Raw genomic sequence first — 24,877 nt, forward strand, 5'->3', positions numbered from 1 at the left:
TAATACAGTGATTGATATGCAACTTTTTTTGTACAAGCCTTTAAAGCCTGTAGCTGTGCTGATTTGCCAGTGACTGTCAGCTTTAAGTAGTGCATACCATCAGCATTAGTGCAGCATAATACTTAGAAGCAATGTTTGTTAAGTTTGCAGCCTGTTCTTTGTTCATGCTGAAAGGCTAGCATGTGGGAAGATAGACATTACTAAAACCAACCAATCTCTTCAATATTATACAGTTGAGATAGAGAGATTTCCCCTCATGGAGTTATGCAGGGGCAAAGTTAGTGGTCTTTGCGTAATATATGCATCAGCGATTTAGCCTATTTTGAGTCCTATTTTAAGTCAGCTCCATTGCTATGTTTGACCAAATTCTTGGCTATTTTTCTAGAATGCCTTATGTTCTATTTATTGAGCATAAATAACTGCTCATTCAAGTATTACAATTACCTTATAAAGTGCACAAAAGCTGGTAATTTGGCAAATACACACAAATTTAAAAAAATACTAATTTAAAATTAGGGTCCAAAATAAACATTTCCTCTGTTCATTAACCTTTTCACTATCTGTCACATAGAGCTATGTCATTGAGGCCAGGGCTCCTGACAGTTCTGTCATGAGCTCAGCTCACTCAGGTAAGCTGTGAGCTATAAATATGAGCCTAGATATGAGAGAATGAGTCTGTTCGGTAAGTGTGCACAGTATTAAAAAATCCTGCCCCACGTGGTGATTGATGGGAAAAATTAAAACTGTGACCATATGTAAGGTTTAAAATAGTGACTTTGAGGTGTTTTCTCAGATAGTTTTTAGGTTTTATTGGCTGTTTCTTGGTATCATTTGAAAGAATGGAAGATATACTACTGACATAGAGATGATTTTGATTTCTTTCAGGATGAAGTAGCTTGAAATTGAGGTCAAAGAATTGGAAATATTTACTTGATTTTTGCCAGATTTCTGGAAGATGGGTAAGGCCCTCCTACAACCCTTAGTCTGCTCTATGGGTTCTTGATAAATCTGTTTCAATTATTGGGATGTTGTAAACCATGACCAATCTTTCCTGGTTATATTTTATTATCTGATAAATAAAGCATATCTGTTTTTGTGTAAATAAAAATTGTTTATTATGACTCTAGAAGAAAATTGTCAAAGTGGGAAGTCTGAATGTGTGTGGATGTTGTGCAGATGATAAGAAAGAGATGATTGTGGATGTTATGAATGAGAAGAAGCTGGATGTCCTGGCTTTAAGTGAAACAAAGCTGAAGGGGGTGGGAGAGTTTCAGTGGAGAGGAATAAATGGGATTAGGTCAGGGGTTTCAAATAGAGTTAGAGCTAAAGAAGGAGTAGCAATAATGTTGAAGGATAAGCTATGGCAGGAAAAGAGGGACTATAAATGTATTAATTCAAGGATTATGTGGAGTAAAATAAAGATTGGATGTGAAAAGTGGGTTATAATAAGCGTGTATGCACCTGGAGAAGAGAGAAGTGTAGAGGAGAGAGAGAGATTTTGGGAAATGTTGAGTGAATGCGTGGGGAGTTTTGAATCAAGTGTGAGAGTAATGGTGGTTGGGGATTTTAATGCTAAAGTGGGTAAAAATGTTATGGAGGGAGTAGTAGGTAAATTTGGGGTGCCAGGGGTAAATGTAAATGGGGAGCCTTTAATTGAGCTATGTGTAGAAAGAAATTTGGTAATAAGTAATACATATTTTATGAAAAAGAGGATAAATAAATATACAAGGTATGATGTAGCACGTAATGAAAGTAGTTTATTAGATTATGTATTGGTGGATAAAAGGTTGATGGGTAGGCTCCAGGATGTACATGTTTATAGAGGGGCAACTGATATATCGGATCATTATTTAGTTGTAGCTACAGTTAGAGTAAGAGGTAGATGGGAAAAGAGGAAGGTGGCAACAACAAGTAAGAGGGAGGTGAAAGTGTATAAACTAAGGGAGGAGGAAGTTCGGGTGAGATATAAGCGACTATTGGCAGAAAGGTGGGCTAGTGCAAAGATGAGTAGTGGGGGGGTTGAAGAGGGTTGGAATAGTTTTAAAAATGCAGTATTAGAATGTGGGGCAGAAGTTTGTGGTTATAGGAGGGTGGGGGCAGGAGGAAAGAGGAGTGATTGGTGGAATGATGAAGTAAAGGGTGTGATAAAAGAGAAAAAGGTAGCTTATGAGAGGTTTTTACAAAGCAGAAGTGTTATAAGAAGAGCAGAGTATATGGAGAGTAAAAGAAAGGTAAAGAGAGTGGTGAGAGAGTGCAAAAGGAGAGCAGATGATAGAGTGGGAGAGGCACTGTCAAGAAATTTTAATGAAAATAAGAAAAAAATTTGGAGTGAGTTAAACAAGTTAAGAAAGCCTAGGGAAAATATGGATTTGTCAGTTAAAAACAGAGTAGGGGAGTTAGTAGATGGGGAGATGGAGGTATTGGGTAGATGGCGAGAATATTTTGAGGAACTTTTAAATGTTAAGGAAGAAACAGAGGCAGTAATTTCATGCACTGGTCAGGGAGGTATACCATCTTTTAGGAGTGAAGAAGAGCAGAATGTAAGTGTGGGGGAGGTACGTGAGGCATTACGTAAAATGAAAGGGGGTAAAGCAGCTGGAACTGATGGGATCATGACAGAAATGTTAAAAGCAGGGGGGGATATAGTGTTGGAGTGGTTGGTACTTTTGTTTAATAAATGTATGAAAGAGGGGAAGGTACCTAGGGATTGGCAGAGAGCATGTATAGTCCCTTTATATAAAGGGAAAGGGGACAAAAGAGACTGTAAAAATTATAGAGGAATAAGCTTACTGAGTATACCAGGAAAAGTGTACGGTAGGGTTATAATTGAAAGAATTAGAGGTAAGACAGAATGTAGGATTGCGGATGAGCAAGGAGGTTTTAGAGTGGGTAGGGGATGTGTAGATCAGGTGTTTACATTGAAGCATATATGTGAACAGTATTTAGATAAAGATAGGGAAGTTTTTATTGCATTTATGGATTTAGAAAAGGCATATGATAGAGTGGATAGAGGAGCAATGTGGCAGATGTTGCAAGTATATGGAATAGGTGGTAAGTTATTAAATGCTGTAAAGAGTTTTTATGAGGATAGTGAGGCTCAGGTTAGGGTGTGTAGAAGAGAGGGAGACTACTTCCCGGTAAAAGTAGGTCTTAGACAGGGATGTGTAATGTCACCATGGTTGTTTAATATATTTATAGATGGGGTTGTAAAGGAAGTAAATGCTAGGGTGTTTGGGAGAGGGGTGGGATTAAATTATGGGGAATCAAATTCAAAATGGGAATTGACACAGTTACTTTTTGCTGATGATACTGTGCTTATGGGTGATTCTAAAGAAAAATTGCAAAGGTTAGTGGATGAGTTTGGGAATGTGTGTAAAGGTAGAAAGTTGAAAGTGAACATAGAAAAGAGTAAGGTGATGAGGGTGTCAAATGATTTAGATAAAGAAAAATTGGATATCAAATTGGGGAGGAGGAGTATGGAAGAAGTGAATGTTTTCAGATACTTGGGAGTTGACGTGTCGGCGGATGGATTTATGAAGGATGAGGTTAATCATAGAATTGATGAGGGAAAAAAGGTGAGTGGTGCGTTGAGGTATATGTGGAGTCAAAAAACGTTATCTATGGAGGCAAAGAAGGGAATGTATGAAAGTATAGTAGTACCAACACTCTTATATGGGTGTGAAGCTTGGGTGGTAAATGCAGCAGCGAGGAGACGGTTGGAGGCAGCGGAGATGTCCTGTTTAAGGGCAATGTGTGGTGTAAATATTATGCAGAAAATTCGGAGTGTGGAAATTAGGAGAAGGTGTGGAGTTAATAAAAGTATTAGTCAGAGGGCAGAAGAGGGGTTGTTGAGGTGGTTTGGTCATTTAGAGAGAATGGATCACAGTAGAATGACATGGAAAGCATATAAATCTATAGGGGAAGGAAGGCGGGGTAGGGGTCGTCCTCGAAAGGGTTGGAGAGAGGGGGTAAAGGAGGTTTTGTGGGTAAGGGGCTTGGACTTCCAGCAAGCGTGCGTGAGCGTGTTAGATAGGAGTGAATGGAGACGAATGGTACTTGGGACCTGACGATCTGTTGGAGTGTGAGCAGGGTAATATTTAGTGAAGGGATTCAGGGAAACCGGTTATTTTCATATAGTCGGACTTGAGTCCTGGAAATGGGAAGTACAATGCCTGCACTTTAAAGGAGGGGTTTGGGATATTGGCAGTTTGGAGGGATATGTTGTGTATCTTTATATGTTTATGCTTCTAGACTGTTGTATTCTGAGCACCTCTGCAAAAACAGTGATAATGTGCGAGTGTGGTGAAAGTGTTGAATGATGATGAAAGTATTTTCTTTTTGGGGATTTTCTTTCTTTTTTGGGTCACCCTGCCTCGGTGGGAGACGGCCGACTTTTTTAAAAAAAAAAAAAAAAAAAAATTTTTAAATTGGTGTTTTTTGAATTTCGTGATAGTTTAAATTCAGTTCTTGTCTTGATAGGGAACCAGTGCAGCCCATACAAGCAGGAACTAGTGGGAACCCTAATTAAGAGTGAAAATACCAAGCTTGCTGCAAGATTCATTACAGATTGAAGTTTTTTTTAGCAAGTACACAAATAACCCACACATAAGAGAGAAATTTGTGGTGATGCTTTGGTCTGACTTGGATCATTAACTAGTCACACAGAAACACAAAGGGTAGGCAGCCAGAATATATATGAGAGGGGATGGGGATGGGAGTAGTAGTTAACCAAATCCACAAACAATTACTACAATCATTTCAAGAGGAGATATACTTGTGACTCAAGGCCAAGATACTCTTTGTATCAAGATGCTTTCTGACAGCATGAAAATTACAAATATGAAAATTGCAAGATTTAACAATTTGGTTGATATGGCTAGCAAATTACAATGAATAATCCAGGTAGACACCCAGTGCCTTCACTGATCCCACAGGCTGCAAACTGAGAGTACCTCAATCAAAGACATGAAAATCTCCAAACTTTGAGGTGTTCCTGACAATCAAAAGCTCTGTCTTGCTCTCATTTAATTCAATTATCTTTTTGTCATTCAAGTCTGAATATCCAGCAAAAGAGAACTAAAGCAGGTTTCTTGCATCTTCCACATTTAGAAGCCAGATATAAACTTTTGTATCATTAGCATAAAAATGACAATCATCCTCATGGGGATCCATCAGTAAGGCTAAGCCACTAACATAGGCAGTAAATGATACCAGTCCAAGAACACAGCCTTGAGGCATGTCATAAAGCAAAGGAGATAGCTCAGATACAAAATAACTGATTACTACTCAATATGACCAGGCAGGATGGTAAGACTTCATACAATGCAGTGTCCCTAAAGCCACACCCAAAAAGATTATTTATTAGTAATCTGTAACCAACAGTATCAAAGGCATTAGAGAGATTCAACAAAATTAACAGTGATGCCTTTCTTAAACAAGTGTTCAATACCAAATCATCATAAAATCTACACAAAGTTCTCTCAATTGAATGAAATGCTCTATGCGTAGATTGAACCACATGGTAAAGCATTTCTCCACTACAACTACAGGAAAGGAAACAATTGATCAAAAATAGCACACCCAGTCACTTTAGAAAAAATGTACAATTAGGAATAGGACAATAGTTTAATTACTGAATCGTGGAAAGGCATCTTGAAGAACAGATAGACCAAAGCCTCCTTCATTGATTGTGGAAAACATCTGCTTTGAAAATAATGATTGATCAACTTAGTTATAGAAGGGACAGCATTTTCATATGAAGGCGAGTTGTTTGAAATATTTATAGGATCTAATGCTCAGTTTGTCATACTACCTGTGATATACCCCAGAACCTCCTCCTTGCCAGCTGGAGCACACTGAGAAATATAATAGTACCTTGGTACTCGAACAGCTCCCATTTTGAACAATTCGGTATTCAAATGCTTTGTTCGGTTAAAAATCACTTGGTAGTCGACCGTTTGCTCGGCACTCGACCAAACAAACATGACCTGTCAGAACTTTGATGTAAACTATTTCATGTTTCTTCGCATTTTTTTTTGGTGTTTCTTTATATTATTTGTATAAATAAGTCACCATGGGGCCTAAGAAGATTAGTGATACCTGGACCTGGAGTTTACCTGGAGAGAGTTCCGGGGGTCAACGCCCCCGCGGCCCGGTCTGAGACCAGGCCTCCTGGTGGATCAGAGCCTGATCAACCAGGCTGTTGCTGCTGGCTGCACGCAAACCAACATATGAGCCACAGCCCGGCTGATCCGGAACTGACTTTAGGTGCTTGTCCAGTGCCAGCTTGAAGACTGCCAGGGGTCTGTTGGTAATCCCCCTTATGTGTGCTGGGAGGCAGTTGAACAGTCTCGGGCCCCTGACACTTATTGTATGGTCTCTTAACGTGCTAGTGACACCCCTGCTTTTCATTGGGGGGATGGTGCATTGTCTGCCAAGTCTTTTGCTTTCGTAATGAGTGATTTTCGTGTGCAAGTTCGGTACTAGTCCCTCTAGGATTTTCCAGGTGTATATAATCATGTATCTCTCCCTCCTGCGTTCCAGGGAATACAGGTTTAGGAACCTCAAGCGCTCCCAATAATTGAGGTGTTTTATCTCCGTTATGCGCGCCGTGAAAGTTCTCTGTACATTTTCTAGGTCGGCAATTTCACCTGCCTTGAAAGGTGCTGTTAGTGTGCAGCAATATTCCAGCCTAGATAGAACAAGTGACCTGAAGAGTGTCATCATGGGCTTGGCCTCCCTAGTTTTGAAGGTTCTCATTATCCATCCTGTCATTTTTCTAGCAGATGCGATTGATACAATGTTATGGTCCTTGAAGGTGAGATCCTCCGACATGATCACTCCCAGGTCTTTGACGTTGGTGTTTCGCTCTATTTTGTGGCCAGAATTTGTTTTGTACTCTGATGAAGATTTAATTTCCTCATGTTTACCATATCTGAGTAATTGAAATTTCTCATCGTTGAACTTCATATTGTTTTCTGCAGCCCACTGAAAGATTTGGTTGATGTCTGCCTGGAGCTTTGCAGTGTCTGCAATGGAAGACACTGTCATGCAGATTCGGGCGTCATCTGCGAAGGAAGACACGGTGCTGTGGCTGACATCCTTGTCTATGTCGGATATAAGGATGAGGAACAAGATGGGAGCGAGTACTGTGCCTTGTGGAACAGAGCTTTTCACCGTAGCTACCTCGGACTTTACTCTGTTGACGACTACTCTCTGTGTTCTGTTAGTGAGGAAATTATAGATCCATCGACCGACTTTTCCTGTTATTCCTTTAGCACGCATTTTGTGCGCTATTACGCCATGGTCACACTTGTCGAAGGCTTTTGCAAAGTCTGTATATATTACATCTGCATTCTTTTTGTCTTCTAGTGCATTTAGGACCTTGTCGTAGTGGTCCAATAGTTGAGACAGACAGGAGCGACCTGTTCTAAACCCATGTTGCCCTGGGTTGTGTAACTGATGGGTTTCTAGATGCATGGTGATCTTGCTTCTTAGGACCCTTTCAAAGATTTTTATGATATGGGATGTTAGTGCTATTGGTCTGTAGTTCTTTGCTGTTGCTTTACTGCCCCCTTTGTGGAGTGGGGCTATGTCTGTTGTTTTTAGTAACTGTGGGACGACCCCCGTGTCCATGCTCCCTCTCCATAGGATGGAAAAGGCTCGTGATAGGGGCTTCTTGCAGTTCTTGATGAACACAGAGTTCCATGAGTCTGGCCCTGGGGCAGAGTGCATGGGCATGTCATTTATCGCCTGTTCGAAGTCATTTGGCGTCAGGATAACATCGGATAGGCTTGTGTTAATCAAATTTTGTGGCTCTCTCATAACAGCCAACCAAAAGGAAAATTGGTTAAGAGTCACAATAGAGATGAAAAAAGAACTTATAGTGAAATATGAAAGCGGTGCCTGGGTGTCTGATCTAGCTACCGAGTTTCGCATGGCGAAATCTATGATCTCTACTATACTGAAAATAAAGAGGCCATTAAAAAGGCTGATGTTGCAACATAAATGAAAGCAGTTATGAAACAAAGATCACAAATAATTGAAGAGGATGAGATATTGTTAATTTGGATCAATGAAAAACAGTTAGCTGGTGATAGTGTTTCTGAGACCTTAATTTGCAAAAAAGCAAAACATCTGCATTCCAATTTCTTGAAAAACACTCCTGGAATGAGTGCTGATACAGGTAGTGAAGTGTTCAGAGCATGCTAGGCTTGTAAAGTTTGTTAAAATGCTTTTGTAAGTGTATTTTTGGGAGTCTGAAACAGATTAATCTAATTTACATTATTCCTTATGGGAAAAATTCGTTTGGTACTTGAACAGATCAACTCTCAAAGAACCTTCTGGAATGAATTAAGTTTGAGTACCAAGGTACTATTGTAATCTGATATAGTACAAGTCAGAACAATCACAGAGAACATACATTCAATCGAATCGAGCCCACATTCAAACAAATATTCTCAATTTTCTGACCAGAATAGTCAGAGAATGCTGAGACCAGCTAAAAAAAACAGAATCAGTTGTAGGCAAAGTAAGTTCAGGTACATGACCAACCAGGTCATTCAGATAGGCAAACAGATGCCCCTGAGGGACATGACGAGATTCCATTTTTATCCTGTAGTATTCCACCTTATGAGTGGGTATGGAAGAGTAAAATAATATGGAAGAGATTATACATGAATCACCATGTTAAGTATTCATTTCATATTGGTTAAGAGTACAGTTTGTAATGTATGTACAGGATGCTCTCAACTTTTTCTTTGAGCTTTAGGAAAAATGTCTTGTAGATAAAAGCTATTTTTTTTATTATGGTTCTGTATGGTTTGTTTTTTATTGCATATATTACTCTTAAAATGTATCATCTTGTTACTAGCATCTTGTACTAGTATTTACATTTTTATTATTATCATCACACTGGCCGATTCCCACCAAGGCAGGGTGGCCCGAAAAAGAAAAACTTTCACCATCATTCACTTCATCACTGTCTTGCCAGAAGGGTGCTTTACACTACAGTTTTTAAACTGCAACATTAACACCCCTCCTTCAGAGTGCAGGCACTGTACTTCCCATCTCCAGGACTCAAGTCCGGCCTGCCGGTTTCCCTGAATCCCTTCATAAATGTTACTTTGCTCACACTCCAACAGCACGTCAAGTATTAAAAACCATTTGTCTCCATTCACTCCTATCAAACACGCTCACGCATGCCTGCTGGAAGTCCAAGCCCCTCGCACACAAAACCTCCTTTACCCCCTCCCTCCAACCTTTCCTAGGCCGACCCCTACCCCGCCTTCCTTCCACTACAGACTGATACACTCTTGAAGTCATTCTGTTTCGCTCCATTCTCTCTACATGTCCGAACCACCTCAACAACCCTTCCTCAGCCCTCTGGACAAGAGTTTTGGTAATCCCGCACCTCCTCCTAACTTCCAAACTACGAATTCTCTGCATTATATTCACACCACACATTGCCCTCAGACATGACATCTCCACTGCCTCCAGCCTTCTCCTCGCTGCAACATTCATCACCCATGCTTCACACCCATATAAGAGTGTTTGTAAAACTATACTCTCGTACATTCCCCTCTTTGCCTCCAAGGACAAAGTTCTTTGTCTCCACAGACTCCTAAGTGCACCACTCACTCTTTTTCCCTCATCAATTCTATGATTCACCTCATCTTTCATAGACCCATCCGCTGACACGTCCACTCCCAAATATCTGAATAACTTCACCTCCTCCATACTCTCTCCCTCCAATCTGATATCCAATCTTTCATCACCTAATCTTTTTGTTATCCTCATAACCTTACTCTTTCCTGTATTCACCTTTAATTTTCTTCTTTTGCACACCCTACCAAATTCATCCACCAATCTCTGCAACTTCTCTTCAGAATCTCCCAAGAGCACAGTGTCATCAGCAAAGAGCAGCTGTGACAACTCCCACTTTGTGTGTGATTCTTTATCTTTTAACTCCACGCCTCTTGCCAAGACCCTCGCATTTACTTCTCTTACAACCCCATCTATAAATATATTAAAAAACCACGGTGACATCACACATCCTTGTCCAAGGCCTACTTTTACTGGGAAAAAATTTCCCTCTTTCCTACATACTCTAACTTGAGCCTCACTATCCTCGTAAAAACTCTTCACTGCTTTCAGTAACCTACCTCCTACACCATACACTTGCAACATCTGCCACATTGCCCCCCTATCCACCCTGTCATACGCCTTTTCCAAATCCATAAATGCCACAAAGACCTCTTTAGCCTTATCTAAATACTGTTCACTTATATGTTTCACTGTAAACACCTGGTCCACACACCCCCTACCTTTCCTAAAGACTCCTTGCTCATCTGCTATCCTATTCTCCGTCTTACTCTTAATTCTTTCAATTATAACTCTACCATACACTTTACCAGGTATACTCAACAGACTTATCCCCCTATAACTTTTGCACTCTCTTTTATCCCCTTTGCCTTTATACAAAGGAACTATGCATGCTCTCTGCCAATCCCTAGGTACCTTACCCTCTTCCATACATTTATTAAATAATTGCACCAACCACTCCAAAACTATATCCCCACCTGCTTTTAACATTTCTATCTTTATCCCATCAATCCCGGCTGCCTTACCCCCTTTCATTTTACCTACTGCCTCACGAACTTCCCCCACTTTCACAACTGGCTCTTCCTCACTCCTACAAGATGTTATTCCTCCTTGTCCTATACACGAAATCACAGCTTCCCTATCTTCATCAACATTTAACAATTCCTCAAAATATTCCCTCCATCTTCCCAATACCTCTAACTCTCCATTTAATAACTCTCCTCTCCTATTTTTAACTGACAAATCCATTTGTTCTCTAGGCTTTCTTAACTTGTTAATCTCACTCCAAAACTTTTTCTTATTTTCAACAAAATTTGTTGATAACATCTCACCCACTCTCTCATTTGCTCTCTTTTTACATTGCTTCACCACTCTCTTAACCTCTCTCTTTTTCTCCATATACTCTTCCCTCCTTGCATCACTTCTACTTTGTAAAAACTTCTCATATGCTAACTTTTTCCCCCTTACTACTCTCTTTACATCATCATTCCACCAATCGCTCCTCTTCCCTCCTGCACCCACTTTCCTGTAACCACAAACTTCTGCTGAACACTCTAACACTACATTTTTACACCTGCCCCATACCTCTTCGACCCCATTGCCTATGCTCTCATTAGCCCATCTATCCTCCAATAGCTGTTTATATCTTACCCTAACATGTGAATGATTAAAGTAATTTAATTTCTGTCTTCCTCTTAGCTTACTCAGCATTCCGAAGGTGATGTTTCAAGTTGGACATATAGCATTTACAAGTTGAAAACATTTACCACTCTTAATAGATTTGTATACAGACGTGTACTCCCGACAATACTGAAGTAAAGCCAAGTACACAACAAGCATTATTAAGCTCTACATAGACTGAAATGTCACAATAAAAGCTTGCTAGGTGTGTACATGTCTTCTGAACAGATTTTCATTTATTAATTTCCAACAGGTCGCGAAGTACATAAAATGTTTGATGAGCACCCTGTTCCTATGGATCACGAATCAGAGGATACAATAAGTAAATGGCAGGATGTGCGCAATTTCCAGAGGCTTATGAAAGAAAAGGAATTCTTGGAAAAAAGAAGAGCTTTAAGGTGAGTTATTCCCTTAAGAGATTCATCTTACAGCAGTGTTCGTGAAGAATTAAAATAGTTTTTGTTAGACTGTGCAGTGTATCAACAACCAGTCACTGAAAGTTTCTGCTTTCACTAGCTTGAGACTTGGACATGACCAAGTCTAAAGCTGGACATGACCAGTTTTAACCCTTTGACTGTCTTTGTCGTATAAATACGTCTTACGAGCCAGTGATTTTGATGTATTAATACGCCAAAATTCTAGCGGCTTCAAATCAAGTGAGAGAAAGCTGGTAGGCCTACGTGTGAGAGAATGGGTGTTACGATTCTGGCCTGTAGACCACTGATTTGTTTAGTGTTTATCGTAACAAAAGTAAAGCAGATGCTAGGAAGTATCGATGTACTACTCACAATCTGAGTCATACAAGGTGAAATGAGATCTTTAGGGTCTTTTCCGGATTTTATTTAAGAATATACTAAGCTTTTCAGGGCACTTAGTAAAATAAATAAATCATACAACCTCCTTACTCTTAGGAGGGGTGTAAACACTTTGAATAGGCCTTTTCTTTCACTCTCGTATAAATATATATACATGTATATGTAGGGTAATCAACTTCTCTAACATGGCACCACAGTCTACAACTGTCTGTACTGTCTTAACACAATAACATAAATAAAGAGGATTTACGTCACTTCCTCTAAATTGAACCACTTCACAAGGTCTCTTGGTACCACTGCTTTCCCGAGAGAATCAGAGCTCACTACTGAAATTCTGCTCCGAAGACTATTCTGGAGATAGTACCGAGGGACTAGGAGAGCCTCTTTGGTAATGTTCACTACCCAAGGTAAGAGCGAACTGCCCTGAGTAGAATGCTCAGGTTTGACATCAACTCGGTATAAGTGAGGGTGGAGAGATACAAAGGATCCACTAGGTACTTCACACCTAGCCTTTGAACTCTTCCATTCGCCTAGTTTCCTACCTAAACTTTTTTTTTTTTTCAACAAGTCGGCCGTCTCCCACCGAGGCAGGATGACCCAAAAAGAAAGAAAATCCCCAAAAAGAAAATACTTTCATCATCATTCAACACTTTCACCTCACTCACACATAATCACTGTTTTTGCAGAGGTGCCCAGAATACAACAGTTTAGAAGTATATACGTATAAAAATACACAATATATCCCTCCAAACTGCCAATATCCAAAACCCCTCCTTTCGAGTGCAGGCATTGTACTTCCCATTTCCAGGACTGAAGTCCAGTTATATAAAATAACCGATTTCGCTGAATCCCTTCACTAAATATTACCCTGCTCACACTCCAACAGCTCGTCAGGTCCCAAATACCATTTGTCTCCATTCACTCCTATCTAACATGCTCATGCACTCTTGCTGAAGTCCAAACCCCTCTCCCACAACACCTCCTTTACCCCCTCCCTCCAGCCTTTTCGAGGACGACCCCCTACCCCACCTTCCTTCCCCTACAGATTTATACTTTGATCCATTCTCTCTAAATGGCCAAACCACCTCAACAAACCCTCTTCAGCCCTCTGACTAATACTTTTGTTAACTCCACACCTTCTCCTAATTTCCACACTCCAAATTTTCTGCATAATATTTACACCACACATTGCCCTTAGACAGGATATCTCCACTGCCTCCAACTGCCTCCTCGCTGCAGCATTTACATCCCAAGCTTCACACCCATATTAGAGTGTTGGTACTACTATACTTTCATACATTCCCTTCTTTGCCTCCATAGATATCATTTTTTGCCTCCACATATACCTCAATGCACCACTCACCTTTTTTCTTTCATCAATTCTATGATTAACCTCATCCTTTATAAATCCATCCGCTGACATGTTAACTCCCAAATATCTGAAAACATTCACTTCTTCCATACTCCTCCTCCTCTCCAATTTGATATCCAATTTTTCTTTATCTAAATAATTTGATACTCTCATCACCTTACTCTTTTCTGTGTTCACTTTCAACTTTCTACCTTTACACACCAGTCAAATAATCCATAGTTATATAATTTAGAGTCATTTAATATTATAAACTAGAGGAATCTTTAATTTAGCTATTATTAAAGAGGCACCGGAGACAGAGCTCTCTGGACAGATATTTTGTGCAACAGGGGTCCAGTGATTCTCAAGCTGGTCCTTGTGCCATTAAAAGACAAAGAAGGGAAGTAACTCAAGAGAGGGATTTATTATCTGAAGTCATTATGGAAGGGTATTCCCCTTCCAAACAATAACCCCAACTCCCTCTCCCCTTCTTGCCTTCTTCCACATGCCAACAAGAGTCTTCAATAAAGGTATGTAATGTTTATATTTATTTATCATTGTTTTGTGTATGTAAAACTATAGTTAAACTTTACAAAATGTATTTGTTTTATTATTTTTGGGTGTCTGGAACGGATTAATTGTATTTACATTAATTCTTATGGGAAATATTGCTTCGAATTTAGGCTGTTTCAAATTTAGGCCGACCTTCTGGAACAGATTACGGCCAATATTCGGGGTTCCACTGTATTGTAATAACAGAATAGAGGAAATCAGCTCTAATATCCATTGTTTAAGTATGCATACTGGTCAGAGAGCCCATCGTAAGTCCAAGTCAGCGGTAAATGAGTATGTCGCTAAGTGAGGAGAGGCTATGGTGAATTATGGTTGCAATTGTATCAGCTAGCCTTGTTGGTTTTGAAGCCAGGGTTCAAGCCATAGTACCATGTCATGAACTCAGCTCACTCAGATAAGCTGTGAGTGGTAAATTTGGGCCTAGATATGAGAGAATGCATCTGTGTGGTAAGTGTGCACCATATAAAACTAATTTTGCAGCACGCAGTGCATGAGAAAAAGCTGCTACCATGTTTTTGGATTAAAACCGGCTTTGTGGTGTATTTTTGTATATTTTTTATGGTTGTATTCGCGGTTTCTTGGTCTCATTTGTTAGAATAAAGGATATATTGCAGAAATAGAGATGATCTTGATTGGTTTTAGCACTCAAACAGCTTAAAATTGAGTTCAAATTAATGGAAAAGTTCGAGTTTTGCCAATGTTCAAGAGTAAACAAATCACATCACGCATCCAATACATATCAGCTGGTGGATTTGATATGCATTCACAAATGCTCTGATATTATTTATACAATTATTGCAGTATTACATAAAAATAAATCTTCTATTTTTTGGTGTGAATAAAAATTCTTTATGTGAAAAAAAATCAAAATGGAATTCATGTGTAAAGCCTGGAAACATAACTAATAAACAGAGGAAATATTAGTTTAGTGCCAGGAATGCCTGCATTGTTTATTTTCGACCCTATTTTGAAACTGGAATATTTTGAACTTTGTGTGAAATTGGCCAGTTTACCAAGTTCTGATCACTTTATTGGGTAGTTGAAATAGCTGATTGGGCGATTTCTTGTGCTCAGTAGATAAAGTGGAACACATGCTAACAAAACAGCTAAGAATTTGATCTAATGGAACAATGTAATTAGCCAAAAATAGGACTCGAAGTGGGCAGAATCGCTGCTGCATAAATATCGCTGACACAACAAATTAGCAAGAGCATAATTTTGTCAGTTTTTGATCAAATTTCGTACTTTTTGTTTTGTTACCTTCAGAAAAAGATTCTCTACCATTTCATAAGAAAAAAAAATAATTTTTTTTTGAAAATTCTTGGACCCTATGGGGAATTTTCAGATTGGAGGTCTGGACCCTCAAAGAGTTAATGAATCTAGGAGTGCCAGGAGGTTATCATAGTGTTTACTTAGGGATCTAATATTGTAATTCAAAATTGTAATATTTCTGGCATTGCTGAGGACAGTACTGGCTTCTGTTGCTGTGTAGTAAAGGCACTTGCTTTGAGTTGAATGGTGACTGGGATTTAGATTACATGGTTCAGTTGAAGGTCGGTGTCAGCATTGAGCATTTAGGGTTAACTGATAAATATTTAAGTGAGTATGAATTGTAGAAGAGTGATAAGGGGTAATATTAATATCTGTAATAAGGGGGTGATTGAACAATAATGGTGTACATGTATATTGTGCTAGTAGATTGTAATACTTGACGTGCTGTTGGAGTGTGAGCAAAGTAACATTTATGAAGGGGTTCAGGGAAACCGGCAGGCCGGACTTGAGTCCTGGAGATGGGAAGTACAGTGCCTGCACTCTGAAGGAGGGGTGTTAATGTTGCAGTTTAAAAACTGTAGTGTAAAGCACCCTTCTGGCAAGACAGTGATGGAGTGAATGATGGTGAAAGTTTTTCTTTTTCGGGCCACCCTACCTTGGTGGGAATCGGCCAGTATGATAATAATAAATAATAGATTGTAAAGACTAATAAGCATATAGTGATATAGTAGTAATGAAATATAATGAATGACTAAGAGTAGATATATCAGTAGCACCTAACTGTTACTGCATTAATGCTATAATAAATTGTATACAGTAGACAGTAAAAAAATAAGGTTATAAATCAGTAGCACCTAACTGTGGATTGCATTGCACTTGATAGTGAATGTATTTTCTTCTTTTGGTTACTGTGGCTTGGCAGGTGATGGCTGTTTTGAGGTAAAAAAAAAAATAATTTATATTGACTTTTTTAATTGATAATAACTAGAAAGAAAACAGATTTTATCATGGAAAATCCATTGAGCATATTTTGAACCAAGGGGTATGACTGGTTTTCAATTTAAGGTTCTTGCACTAAGTCAAAAAATAAAAGACACCTGGTCAGATGAAGTTGTTTTGCACTGACACAAAGTTAGGATCAGCGGTGGAGGGAGGTAGGAACAGTTATACAGATATATATTCACAAGTTTGTAATGTGTATACTCAGTACAGACAAAAACAGGTAGGTTGGTTGGGTGTTTTTTCTCATTTGTTTATGACTATTTACATTTAATTTTGATATAAGACCATTCTGTGTCTGTCTGCTATGCTCACATTAAGACTAAAATGCTCGATTAAGACTAAAGTGAGTGGAATTGATAAAAAAGTAAAATTTTATGGTGTTTTGAAGTTAGCTAAAAAATTATCGCTCATCGGCTACAGTGGTGTAAATGCACCAGTGATATTTACATTTTACGATTTTTTTGAGGTCAGCGTATGATGGATGAAGTCTGTTGGTTACAGACTTGCATGTTATTACTAAAATCATGGCAAAACAGTCTCATCACTATCCACCACAGTTGTCATGACTGGCCGTCAATACCCATTTTCTTCCATTAGTGCTTTAACCTGTTCACTGTCCAAACATAGATCTACGTTCTCACTGCCAGTGCTCCGAATATTTTGAAAAATAAAAATTGTTTTTAAATTAAAGAGGGCAGTTTTATGTGTGTAATAAGGCAAAAAAAAAATTAGGGTCCGTACTTACCGAGATTTTGTTGAAAATAAGAAAAAGTTTTGGAGTGAGATTAACAAGTTAAGAAAGCCTAGAGAACAAATGGATTTGTCAGTTAAAAATAGGAGAGGAGAGTTATTAAATGGAGAGTTAGAGGTATTGGGAAAATGGAGGGGATATTTTGAGGAATTGTTAAACGTTGATGAAGATAGGGAAGCTGTGATTTCGTGTATAGGACAAGGAGGAATAACATCTTGTAGGAGTGAGGAAGAGCCAGTTGTGAGTGTGGGGGAAGTTCGTGAGGCAGTAGGTAAAATGAAAGGGGGTAAGGCAGCCGGGATTGATGGGATAAAGATAGAAATGTTAAAGCAGGTGGGGATATAGTTTTGGAGTGGTTGGTGCAATTATTTAATAAATGTATGGAAGAGGGTAAGGTACCTAGGGATTGGCAGAGAGCATGCATAGTTCCTTTGTATAAAGGCAAAGGGGATAAAAGAGAGTGCAAAAATTATAGGGGGATAAGTCTGCTGAGTATACCTGGTAAAGTGTATGGTAGAGTTATTATTGAAAGAATTAAGAGTAAGACGGAGAATAGGATAGCAGATGAACAAGGAGGCTTTAGGGAAGGTAGGGGGTGTGTGGACCAGGTGTTTACAGTGAAACATATAAGTGAACAGTATTTAGATAAGGCTAAAGAGGTCTTTGTGGCATTTATGGATTTGGAAAAGGTGTATGACAGGGTGGATAGGGGGGCAATGTGGCAGATGTTGCAAGTGTATGGTGTAGGAGGTAGGTTACTGAAAGCAGTGAAGAGTTTTTACAAGGATAGTGAGGCTCAAGTTAGAGTATGTAGGAAAGAGGGAAATTTTTTCCCAGTAAAAGTAGGCCTTAGACAAGGATGTGTAATGTCACCGTGGTTGTTTAATATATTTATAGATGGGGTTGTAAGAGAAGTAAATGCGAGGGTCTTGGCAAGAGGCGTGGAGTTAAAAGATAAAGAATCACACATAAAGTGGGAGTTGTCACAGCTGCTCTTTGCTGATGACACTGTGCTCTTGGGAGATTCTGAAGAGAAGTTGCAGAGATTGGTGGATGAATTTGGTAGGGTGTGCAAAAGAAGAAAATTAAAGGTGAATACAGGAAAGAGTAAGGTTATGAGGATAACAAAAAGATTAGGTGATGAAAGATTGAATATCAGATTGGAGGGAGAGAGTATGGAGGAGGTGAATGTATTCAGATATTTGGGAGTGGACGTGTCAGCGGATGGGTCTATGAAAGATGAGGTGAATCATAGAATTGATGAGGGGAAAAGAGTGAGTGGTGCACTTAGGAGTCTGTGGAGACAAAGAACTTTGTCCTTGGAGGCAAAGAGGGGAATGTATGAGAGTATAGTTTTACCAACGCTCTTATATGGGTGTGAAGCATGGGTGATGAATGTTGCAGCGAGGAGAAGGCTGGAGGCAGTGGAGATGTCATGTCTGAGGGCAATGTGTGATGTGAATATAATGCAGAGAATTCGTAGTTTGGAAGTTAGGAGGAAGTGCAGGATTACCAAAACTGTTGTCCAGAGGGCTGAGGAAGGGTTGTTGAGGTGGTTCGGACATGTAGAGAGAATGGAGCGAAACAGAATGACTTCAAGAGTGTATCAGTCTGTAGTGGAAGGAAGGCGGGGTAGGGGTCGGCCTAGGAAAGGTTGGAGAGAGGGGGTAAAGGAGGTTTTGTGTGCGAGGGGCTTGGACTTCCAGCAGGCATGCGTGAGCGTGTTTGATAGGAGTAAATGGAGACAAATGGTTTTTAATACTTGACGTGCTGTTGGAGTGTGAGCAAAGTAACATTTATGAAGGGGTTCAGGGAAACCGGCAGGCCGGACTTGAGTCCTGGAGATGGGAAGTACAGTGCCTGCACTCTGAAGGAGGGGTGTTAATGTTGCAGTTTAAAAACTGTAGTGTAAAGCACCCTTCTGGCTAGACAGTGATGGAGTGAATGCTGGTGAAAGTTTTTCTTTTTCGGGCCACCCTGCCTTGGTGGGAATCGGCCAGTGTGATAATAAAAAAAAAAAATACTTACCGAGATATAAGGCCTCGAAGTTGGCAATGGATGCTCATTTGTTGGCAACATGGAGTCCTGCAGCTTGCAGAAATATTACTGCTATACCTCTTTTTCTCTCTTTTTTTTTTTTAATTTATAATTTTTATGTTCTGATAATTACAATTTGTAGTAGTTCTTGTGATTTCATAGCCAATGTTTGTTCTGACACTAATATTTAGTACTGAAATAGTGCTCAAATAGTCTCAAACACATTGACAGGTGAACATTTTCATCTGTCTTGGTCACATACTATTGTCTAGAAATATATACAAAGTATTTATAAGTCCCAGCAATGTTTTAGACATTTTTTTTTTTTTTTTTTTTTAACAAGTCGGCCGTCTCCCACCGAGGCAGGGTGACCCAAAAAAAAGAAAGAAAATCCCCAAAAAGAAAATACTTTCATCATCATTCAACACTTTCACCACACTCACACATTATCACTGCTTTTGCAGAGGTGCTCAGAATACAACAGTTTAGAAGCATATACGTATAAAGATACACAACATATCCCTCCAAACTGCCAATATCCCAAACCCCTCCTTTAAAGTGCAAGCATTGTACTTCCCATTTCCAGGACTCAAGTCCGACTATATGAAAATAACCGGTTTCCCTGAATCCCTTCACTAAATATTACCCTGCTCACACTCCAACAGATCGTCAGGTCTTTAGACATGCTGGAGTATATATGAAACTCCTTGAAGCACGGTGTAAGATGACAGTGCAGCAGTGGAGTGGCATTTGATGATCGTGCGCTGCCTTGGCTTTATTTGTTTTCACTGTTATACATAAACTTGTCTGTCTTTCTGTCTGTCTAGCTCTGTCTCTGTATCTCTGTCTCTGCTTATCTGTCTTTCTGTCTGTCTTCCTGTCTCTCTGTTTGCTTGTATTTCTGTCTCAGAGAGCCACTCATGACCATCAGGTATTATACATGATGCAGAATCATCACGTCTGATTCCCGAACAAGTGAAAATGCATATTACTTGCCAGTCATGCTTATTATGCCTTATACTTACAAGCACAGTATAGCACTTTGTCTGGATTTTTTGGGTTATCCTAGGTAATTTACACTATGTATAATGACTGTATTTATGTGTACCTGTGAGACAGAGACAGAGATAGACAGAGATAGACAGAGATAGAGACAGACAGAGAGATAGAGACAGAGATAGATACAGACAGACAGATATAGAGACAGCCAAAGTCAATCAGCCACCCAGCCAGTCAGCTGAACACATGTTACACTTTCCAGAATTGTTTCTCTCTACTTAGGGCATAGGTTATAGAATCAAAATTGAGAGGATGTTGCACATGGGTTATTATTGAGGTTTTTGATATTTCCTCAACCACATGTGATTACATCCATTTCAAAGCCACTAAACTCGGGGTCAGCATCACTTTCCTCTTAAAAGGGGAGTGTTAATACAACATGGCTTCAGTGAATCCCTGGTGTTTGCCATGCTGTTTGCTCTAGCTGGTGCTCAATTGAACTGGTGCTCCCAAAAGGTACTAAGTGGTCCCAGATTTTTTTAATACTGTGCACACTGTGTGTTAAGACCCATTTTATACTGACCAAGCATCTCAGGCCAATTGTACCAAATTTGAAGGCAGGAAAAATAAAACGTTGATCTACGTTTGGAGCTCTAGCAGTAAGAACTTAGATCTGTTTGGACAGTTAACCCTTTGACTGTTTACGTCGTATATATACGTCTTACGTGCCACTGTTTCTGACGTATTTATACGCGTAAATTCTAGCGGCTTCAAATCAAGCAGGAGAAAGCTAGTAGGCCCACATGTGAGAGAATGGGTCTGTGTGGTCAGTGTGCACCACATAAAAAAATCCTGCAGCATGCAGTGCATAGCATAATGAGAAAAAAAAACTGACCGTTTTTTTAGATTATTACGCCGACTTTGAGGTGTATTTTCATATAGTATTTATCATTGTATTCTCGTTTTCATGGTCTCAGGTGATAAAATGGAAATATATTACAGAAGTAGAGATGATTTTCATTACTTTCTCGATGAAAACGACCTTGAAATTGAGCTCAAAATAGCGGAAATATTTGATTTTTACCAATGTTCAGGAGTAAGCAAATTACACCACACGTCCAATACACATCAACTGGGGAGTCTGATATTCTCTCACAAGTGCACTGATATTATTTATACCATTTTTACAATAATACAATAGTCTGCATAACAGTAAATTTTGTATTTTTTTGTATGAATAAAAAATCAAAATAGAAGGCAATAGTAATATAAGAGGGGCCTAGAGACGTGACTAATGAACAGAGGATATGTTATTTTAGTGCCAAGAATGTCTACATTGTTTATTCTGGGCCCTATTTTGAAATTGGCATCTTTTTTAATTTGCGTGAAATTGGCCAAATTGCCAATTTCTGACCACTTTATTGGGTAGTTCAAATCGGTAAATGGGCGGTTTCTTGTACTCAGCTGATAGAAAAAATGGAGTTCTAAAAAAATAGCTATGAGTTTGGTGAACTGGAATGACGGAATTGGCCAAAAACAGGGCTCAAAGTCGACGAAATTGCCGATGCGTATATGTCCCCGAGACTGCTAACTTCGCGGGAGTGTAATTCCATGAGTTTTCGACTAAATTTCATACTTTTGGTGTCATTACCATTGGGAAAAGATTCTCTATCATTTCATAAGAAAAAATAATCTTTTTTTTTCCCAAATCTTTTGTGACATAGAATGACAGTTTGCGACAGTCAAAGGGTTAAGGGGTTAAATAGAAAGTTTAATATTTTTTATTTTTATGGTGATAATTGTTATTTGTACTTTCTAATTAGAATAATGTACTAAGAATTTTGCATAAACTTTTTGAGTCATTATATTATAATTGTATAATCTTTTATTTTTTACAGGCGTGTTCGCAGTCATGTATGTAAGCTCCTGCGACGCTTCCCAGATGTTGACATGGAAAAACTTCAGCAGCAGTACCCTGAAGTGGATGTACAGGCTCTGCGCAAACGCAAGGATTCTCGGGGTCACCATGATAAAAATCTCAGTTGAAATAGTTCATTTATATTTTGCCTTAAATTTATGATGAATCTGCTTTCATTGCAACACTTTGTTTTAAGATAGGTGTCACTGCTATGGGAAAAATATAGAGTAATGTAGCATTATGAGGATGGTTTGGAGGAGGCAGGACCAAATTGCAATAGTTGCAAAAATCAGATTGACTCTGCAGAAACTTTTTTATAAAATTGTCTAAAATGTTGACCTGGGTCTTTTGAGTTTGGAAGGGGAGATGAAAAAGTAGAGAAAGGGATTAAAACATGTATTGTAGTAGATAGCCAGAATTAATAGATTTTTTCAACAAACCAGCCATATCCCACCAAGGCAGGGTGACCTGAAAAGAAAAACAAAAGTTTCTCGTTTTAAATTTAGTAATTTATACAGGAGAAGGGGTTAGAATTAGTAGATGTGAGCTAATAATTATAGCTTGATTTGAAGACATTTGCTGAGTAAATTTCAGTTGAGATAGTTGTTGAGTACAGTAGCACACTTCACATTGCCAACACGTATATTTTTTTCTTCTGGTCTGTATTTTATGCTTTTATACAAACTGGAAACATTTAACTTAAAAAATTATTATTATACTATATTTATTATGGTTTTTAAGATAACTTTTCATTTATTAAATATAATGAGTACTACAGACACTTATAATGAGTACTACAGACTTGTCGAGTGATGTATCTTCAAGTTGATTTGGTGCTTGTGTAGGGCTCTTGACCATAGGAGCTACCTTCTCTTTCCTTGGATCAAACCTAGTTTTCACATTCCCCAGGTGCTGGGTGACACTTGTTGGTCTGCTGCTTCCCCCATGAATATAATAGTACAGCATGTATCTTCACATTATAAAGCTTTCAAAGCACAAGTGTATTATTGCTGTATTCATAGCAAAGCTGTAGACCAGTAGGGGTTATATGGCACCTTAGGAATGGGAAGCAGTCAGGCTTATTCCAAGAAAGTAGAGAATTGCTCCAATTTCATGGATCAAGAGTGCTTTATTGGTATCTTTACTAGTATCTTGAAGGGTAGTAAAAGACTAAAATTTTCAGAATGGTGAAAATATATGACTAAAATTTTCAGAATGTTGAAAATATATGAAAAATTAACAAACATTGGTTTAGTTATTTATTTGGTATAAATTAGCAGAGTTAATACACTAGCATAGCTGGAAGAGCATCTTGAGTGGGCATAAGGAAGACTTCTAACTATGTGAAAATTTCAAGAAATATTGTTTTTTTTTTGAAGCAGTGAATCCCACATGGGCAAAACAAATAAAATAGAATGGAAAAGATCTGTACATTTTGGGTATGGTGGAGAACTGACTTGTAAGTTTTGCTGTGTACCAGTAGCAGACCTGACAAGCAGTGATGTCTAGATGTCATAGCATGTGTGACTCTTGGCATCTGTAGTACTTGGCTAGTAAATTTGCACTACATATGAAGGAATTTCATTGCTGTCACATATCCTTTTCTTTAATCCATGTCATTCCTGTGCATTTAGCACTGTCGAGCATGACTGTAGTATTCCCCCCTCCCTATAAATCATGTATATTCACAAATTCACAAGAAATCTCAAAAAGGCAACTGTCATTTGTATAGCTGAAAATTACACACACATGCAGCATCTGGGTATCTATATTAAAGATACCCAGATGCTGCATATGTGTCTAATTTTCATCTTGTCGGTGTTGTATACCATTCATGTACTACATTTGTATAACATATATATCTACATATAATAGGGCACCACTTATATGGTGGGTTAGGCTCCAGGTTACCACCATAAAGCAGAAATCAATGTAAAACAAATCACCCTTTTTCATTTATAAATGCATATAAATGCCTGATAACATGTTTATGCTATCATATATTAAGTTAGCAATAGAACTAAGCATTAAAAAACAATAGAAAATACATATACATTACACTCAGTGCTTACCGTAAAATATTTGTAGTCTTAATGCAGAATGAGAGGTGAGAAGTATTTATTGTAGGAAGTCAGGTGTGGTAACTCGCCTGGCTACCACACCTACATGAAATATACATCATTTAAAGTGCTCCAGAGCGATAATAATAATTATTATTATTTTTATCATCAACATACTTTGTTCAGTGAGTTTAATCATTTCTAAGAACTACCTTTAGATGCCATCGTAAACGAGTGAAAACAAGTACGTACAGTGGACCCCCGCTTAACGATCACCTCCAAATGCGACCAATTATGTAAGTGTATTTATGTAAGTGCGTTTGTACGTGTATGTTTGGGGGTCTGAAATGGACTAATCTACTTCACAATATTCCTTATGGGAACAAATTCGGTCAGTACTGGTACCTGAACATACTTCTGGAATGAAAAAAGATCGTTAATCGGGGGTCTACTGTAAATGAGAGAGAGAATGAGAGATGCAGAGAATGTAAACAAACAAATGAATGCATATTAATACCCATCTGCTTACAGTTCATACACATTCATTTTGCATACGTTTGTGAAGCTTTCACCCAACAATACAAGCACCTTACATTGTGTACCAGTTGTCTTCACATTGGTGCAATAGAATAAATAACAGCAACACTCCTATTCTCATGCAACACCATTTTTAGAGGGAATGACGCTATGAGTGAAAGCATATGAAGGGAACATATTTCTACAGTTACCCCAGTAATAATGTAATGTACACAGCTTTTCTGGTGTTGGACTAGAGAAAACGGAATTCTTTCCATCACTCCTATAAGCTGCCTACCT

General features: G+C 38.7%; 1 protein-coding gene across 2 annotated transcripts in view; it reads left to right on the forward strand.

Moving 5' to 3' along the window:
- Positions 1-23,572, forward strand: part of mRpL47 (mitochondrial ribosomal protein L47) — a 48,719-nt gene extending 25,147 nt beyond the window's left edge. For both annotated transcript variants that reach the window (XM_070088983.1, XM_070088988.1), the window contains 2 exons: positions 11,537-11,681; positions 21,982-23,572. In XM_070088983.1, coding sequence (XP_069945084.1) covers positions 11,537-11,681; positions 21,982-22,129 — 293 coding nt within the window. In that variant the 3' untranslated portion in view covers positions 22,130-23,572. The remainder of the gene's footprint in view (positions 1-11,536; positions 11,682-21,981) is intronic.
- The last annotated feature ends 1,305 nt before the right edge of the window (positions 23,573-24,877 follow it).

The sequence above is a fragment of the Cherax quadricarinatus genome, chromosome 2 (assembly GCF_038502225.1).
Source record: "Cherax quadricarinatus isolate ZL_2023a chromosome 2, ASM3850222v1, whole genome shotgun sequence".
Lineage (NCBI taxonomy): Eukaryota > Metazoa > Arthropoda > Malacostraca > Decapoda > Parastacidae > Cherax > Cherax quadricarinatus.